General features: G+C 37.7%; 1 protein-coding gene across 2 annotated transcripts in view; it reads left to right on the top strand.

Annotated features, from left to right (window-relative positions):
• The first annotated feature begins 684 nt into the window (after positions 1-684).
• Positions 685-6000, top strand: part of KCNH7 (potassium voltage-gated channel subfamily H member 7) — a 442627-nt gene continuing 437311 nt past the window's right edge. For both annotated transcript variants that reach the window (XM_057744784.1, XM_057744785.1), the window contains exons 1-2: positions 685-760; positions 2418-2648. In XM_057744784.1, the coding sequence (XP_057600767.1) occupies positions 685-760; positions 2418-2648 (307 nt within the window). The remainder of the gene's footprint in view (positions 761-2417; positions 2649-6000) is intronic.

Raw genomic sequence — 6000 nt, 5'->3', positions numbered from 1 at the left:
GAGTTTTGGAGATTTCTTGGCTGGCTTCCGCTAAAGCACGCTTGAGTAATCTGAGCTGTGGCGGCGCCCAAGCTCCCGGGATAAAGGGAGCGTGTGTGCGTGTGTGTGTGTGTGTGTGTGTGTGTGTGTGTGTGTGTGTGTGTGTAGGGGGAGAGGGCGGGGATAGAAACGTCAACCACCCCCCACCCCCCAGCCTCCTTTTCTTTCTCCCCTTCCTGCAAAAGCCGCACAAGTCTTCCATCCCCCCGCCCCGCCGCCAACCATCCTCTGGGCAACTGCCAGGTTAAGCCCATTTGCACTAGGAAATTGACGCTGTTTGGGAGAAGAGAAACAGATCGATTGCCCTTGCGACTCCCTGCCCCCCTCCCCACCCCCATCGCTCCCTCCCTCCTTCCCTCCCCCGCCACCTCCCCTCACCCCGCCTCCTTCCCTCTCCCCACCCCCAAACCCTCTCACCCGCGGCAGTCCGGTGCGAGGTCCCCTCCGGAAGGTGAGGGGAATGGATTGGACTCCGGTGGGGAGAGCGGGTGTCTAGAAGTGGTGCTAATGGGAAGAGCTTTCTGTTCTCAAAAGAGGATGCTCGGCCACAAAGAGCGGCTGGCGCGCTGGCCTGGGCTCTAGCTGAGAGATCCCGGGAGAACTCCGGAGCTCGCGGGGAGCGCTCCTCGGAAGACCGGGGCCAACATGCCTGTTCGCAGGGGGCATGTGGCACCCCAAAACACATTTTTGGGGACCATCATACGGAAATTTGAAGGGCAAAGTAAGTTCGTTTGTTCTCTTCTCTCTCCCTCGCTTTCTGCTTTGATAGTGCACTTGGCGTCCGCCGCTTCCAAGCCGAGGAGACTGCAACTCCGGGCTCTGTCAAGTTCAGAGGCTGTGAAACCGAGCCGGGAGGTTCGAATGGCAGCGCGAGTGTTCTCCCTGCGATATTAATTTTGATTTACATTTTAGATTATGGTCTCCATTAAGGAAGCAATTTGATCCTCCTCTCCCACTGCTCCATCATCCGCCTTGCTACTTAATGTCCTACTCTTCTACTATCTTAAAGGGAACGTACTAGTATAACATGGGTTTATATTCTGTGGCTGTTTTATTGTAGACTTTTTGAAAGTCAGGAGCAGGGCAGAGCATACTATTGGAACAAGAGAATGTAAATGGTAGCAGCGATGTAAATGGCTATGCAAGCTGTGTTTTACCTTGGTTTAATTGCAAGGCTGTGGTATGACAGGGTTGCCTGCTTGCTGCTAGTTTACAGAAGCCAAACTTTGCATTGAATCAATGCAAATCCCAAGCAGGATAATTTGGGAAGAGCAATATCTGATCCGTGTTGATTTCCAAGGCAAACAGTTTTATTATTTAAAGAATATTTTTGTCCCTTTATTATCCCCTTAAATTTCCACTAAAAATTTAAAAATTGAAGTGTAATAAGTAAATCCCACAAGGACTGAATACAGAGAGTACTAATTATAAGGAGTAAATAATTGTTATATAAATACATTAATTTTAGATCCTATGCTTGTTAAATTTATATTTGACATTTCCTTAAAACTGCATTAATACACATCTATTTTTGTACGTTATGCAGTTATTTTGGCACTGCATTTAGTGATGGGAGGATATAGTACCTTGTGTTCAAAATAAACTTGTATATCCTGCTTCATGTTTTACTTGATAATAGTAAATATAATTTGTGATCAAAATTTATAAGCCCTTTGTATTAAAATCCCTACTACTACACAAAAATGCAGGGTCCCTCAGAGTAAAAGTGAAAAGGTGTTAACATGATATTTACTCTGTGCGTGTGTAAATATTTTTGTCTTCTGTGTAATCTGTATTATGAAAAGGCAAACCTTTGCATTATTGAACTGCTAATTAATGTGAAATAGTTTCATTGGTAATAGTTTCAGTTTTTTTTTTTTAACATGATGTGTGTAGTATGCCTTAGAGAGGTAGAGAAAAACCAAATCCAGGAATAATAACTACTTTAAGAAAGTTGTACTCTAAGGGCCAAGGTTGAAGTGAGGAACCTGACAGCTACAGGACGCTTCACAGCTTTGGCTTTGAAAATATTTACCTTACAATTAAATGGCATTCTGGAAATATCTGTGGGCCAGCTGCTTATCTGAGTGTGCATTAGGACCCTTGAGAGTTACGAGGATTGTTAACTAGACTATCTGAGAAATTATATTCTCAAAATTTAAAGAAAAGCCTCTTAATACTTTTTGTTAAAACTACTTAGAACCATTAATTTCTTTTTCAGGTTTTTTTTTTTTTTTTTTTCCTTTTTAAAGTCTGGGCAGTTAGTAATTTTGGAAGCACCTGCCTTTCAGATCTCCTATTATGCAACAAATTGTTCCAGTGTTTATGAGAATCTTGAGCAAGCTTTTAAAAAGATGCTTTACTATCTCTTATTACAGATAAAAAATTTATCATTGCAAATGCCAGAGTGCAGAACTGTGCCATCATCTACTGCAACGATGGGTTCTGCGAGATGACTGGTTTCTCCAGGCCAGATGTCATGCAAAAGCCGTGCACCTGCGACTTTCTCCATGGGCCTGAGACTAAGAGGCATGATATTGCCCAAATTGCCCAGGCATTGCTGGGGTCAGAGGAGAGGAAAGTGGAGGTCACCTACTATCACAAAAATGGTAAAGTTTATCTATTTAGGATTCCTTGTGTTTTATTCCATTGAAATGAAATTTTGACAATTGATTACTGAAAGTTCATAGGCAGAGAAGCCTGAAATATTTAGTTGAAGATATACGATGTGCTTATTGTGTGGCAGGATTCAAGAAAGTGGAGACTCTCATTAGTGGACTAGTAGGGACAATTTCTTTTTTGAATAAGAGTACTCTGTACTGTTCAAAAGTCCAGTAACTTAATGTCACTGAGGACAAAATGCCACAAATGAGTCTTACTCTCTTCCCTTTCTAAGGAATAATTTAAAGGCCAATAATTTACTGGTTGCGTTGATATGCATTTGGTAGGTGAGAAATAGAGTTTTATTTGCTTGAACTTGAAAATAATTCACAAAGCAAAGTCTTGTAGAAAAATGTATATCTGAAACTAAGACTGTTACTGTTACAGATGTTTCTTGGCTCTTCACCTTTATTTGATAGGCAACACCTCTTGCTTCTTTTGATGCTTTTAATACAAGATTAAGGATGATGTATAGGAACTTATAAAATTGGTCTAGTAAACCAATGTATATTCAAATAATAAAGGCTGTTCATGTATTCAAGATTGGTCCTAAAATAAGAAACAGAGAAAAGGAACTATGATATATAGCATTATTAGTATTCATTTTTACAACTGCAGCAAAACTGGCATCTGAAACTTAAGGTCATACCTCAACTTCAAGGGCACGCCTCCTTCTTTTAGGCTTGCTAAGGGGGCATTAATATGTTAGACCTGTAATAGTTCTCAAAGAAATATGCCTGTAATGGGCATGCAATCATTAAGTACATAATATATGTATATGAACTCACATGTATGAATATTCAGATATACCCATTTTAAAGTATATATATTCTCAAATGTGAACACTTGATATCTGACAATTTAGAGCTTTAAGATAAATCAATTAAAATGCATGTTATAGTTCGTTTTGTTGATATTGCATTATCATTTTTTTAAGTTCCATTGATAGAAATCAGTGAGGCAGAGGGGCATCTAGTCAGATTTTTAGGTAACTCTTAAGATTTATAAATGAGTATGTGAGTGATGTGTTATGGCCTATATCATATAATGACTCATCATCTGGTAAAATACATTCTAACAGGAAAAAGGTTTAGGTCTTCCTCTTATTTTCTTGTAATTAAATACTTCATGATAGAAAATGTACAATTCTTAATTACTGGATTTTCCTTAATACCTACTTGAATGGGTATGAATAACAAAGTGTGAGTGGAACAGGTTTGAATAACTTCAGATTAATCTGAAATGAAAGCAGTTATATCATTATCAATAAATATAGAGATAGTTTTTAAAGTTCTCATTTTCCCCCTGCTTTTCAATCAATAGGGTTGGCATACTAGAAATAGCCTAATTGCTCTGTTGTCTTGAAAGCATTTCTTGGACGGAGGCTCTCACTACTGAAATGCAACTCATCTTTTTTTGTGTGTGTATCTGATGCCAACAGTTGAATGAATGTCTGACATTTTTTCCCATATGAATATCTATCATGTCGTCCCCACAGTCTACACTGTGGTTCCTGTAGGGTGTATTGGTCTTAATGTTTTCTGGTACATTCAGAATTTTTTCAACTTGTAGAATTTAAGTATAAAATCAATCTGGACTTGTGGATCACTTAGGTACTAACTATATTTTTCAGATTGTATTTTCAGATAGAAAAGAGTGTTATTTATGAAACTGCAAGTAAAATGGTGATGTTTTGAAGCCTAGCTTAACTTGTACAATGTGACTGTGTAAAATGATCTCAAAACACCTTAAAAAAGCAATTTAATGTGGAATCACAAATGTGGATGTAAAAATTTCTACAGTGAAGTTTCTGGTACCTTGACTAAAGCAAATCTTCCTATCAGTGATTTGCTTGATTATATGATTTAAAACCTCCTTGTTTTAGACAAAGAATCTTTATTTGGAAGCTTGTTTAGGTATATAAATATCAATCTTTGATGATAGTTTTGATTCTGTGGGCTTCATTTTCAGATGTGACTCAGTCTACAAGGACTTGAGTATCTTTAGAGTCAATGACAAATGCTGCCTATTTTGCATTTGTTGATATGGGGAACATGAAGTGATGGGCCAAACTTTTTCTTTTTTTCCAAAGAAAAATATTAATTTGAATGACCTTTATAGATTGAGAAGACACACTCAGACTTATTTGCTCTGAATGTAATAAACTTGGGTTTCTGCTACTAGTTCAGAATACCTTGAATGGAATCTTCTGAGTGTATTGGTTTTATTCACATGGCAACTGCAAAATCAGTTGGAGCATGTGAAGTTCAAATGCTTTGAAAGTCTTCCCTGCCAGCCACTCTATATTTATAAAAGCAGGAAAGGACAAGATCACCAACATTTTCATTGGTTTGGTTCCCAAAATTTCCTTAATTCTTTATTATTGAGATCATTTACTTTTGAGAGGTTCTTGGTTTCTAAAGTATATACAGTAAATGCTTCCTTTACTTATTCTTTATTTAGCATTTCACTGGAATATGAATCTTGATGCAATAAGCACCGTGAACAAATTAACAAAAAGTTGAGATATACTGTTTCCACCTTTTCCATTAACTCACACTGGAGTAGCAAAAATATGACCATGGCATTATTTCTGAAAGCTTGTTTTCGAAAGTGACCGAGAGGCTTTATAAGCAGTGTAAACTTTTGATCTATGCACGAGTTCACATTGAAGCGGTGTACAGCGAGCTGCATGATAACCATTGTGAAGCAATGCTTCCTCCCGTACTCCTTTATGTGACTTTACCAGGTACAATTGGGCTTGCTGTTTACCAGAATATCAATTTTTAAAAACCTAGTTATTTGCAGTAGGAATATTTGACAGCCCTTCCTTTGAGGATTCTATTTTACAGCTTAAGTCATTATTGCATAAATCATTCTTGGCAGCTGTGAAATATTGCTTGAGGTGATAAAGCTGTAAATCTTTTGACATAAAACTAATTATACAAAACTATAATTACGCTGAAGCTTATATAAGGATGGGCATGTGTTTTAATAACATAATACATATACTTTAAAAACACCTTTTTAGCAATAGTGATTGAAAAATAGCAAACACTTCAGTTATTTAACTAGCTCATAGTTTGGAGATGATGTTAATAGTAAGGTAACAGAAGAACAATTTAGTTGGTCATCCTTTAACTTATTGCTTATCTGGCTTGGGGTGTGTCACGGAACAGAGCTAGCTAGTTGAAGTGCTAAACCGCTTCTGTCAGATCTAGATATGTGATTTTTACCTTAAACTATCAAGCCACTCCAAACATTTGGAAAAATCAAAGTAAATTTCACCAAGAGAAATAA

This window comes from Hippopotamus amphibius, chromosome 8 (genome assembly GCF_030028045.1).
Source record: "Hippopotamus amphibius kiboko isolate mHipAmp2 chromosome 8, mHipAmp2.hap2, whole genome shotgun sequence".
Lineage (NCBI taxonomy): Eukaryota > Metazoa > Chordata > Mammalia > Artiodactyla > Hippopotamidae > Hippopotamus > Hippopotamus amphibius.
This window is presented reverse-complemented; position numbering and strand designations above follow the sequence as displayed.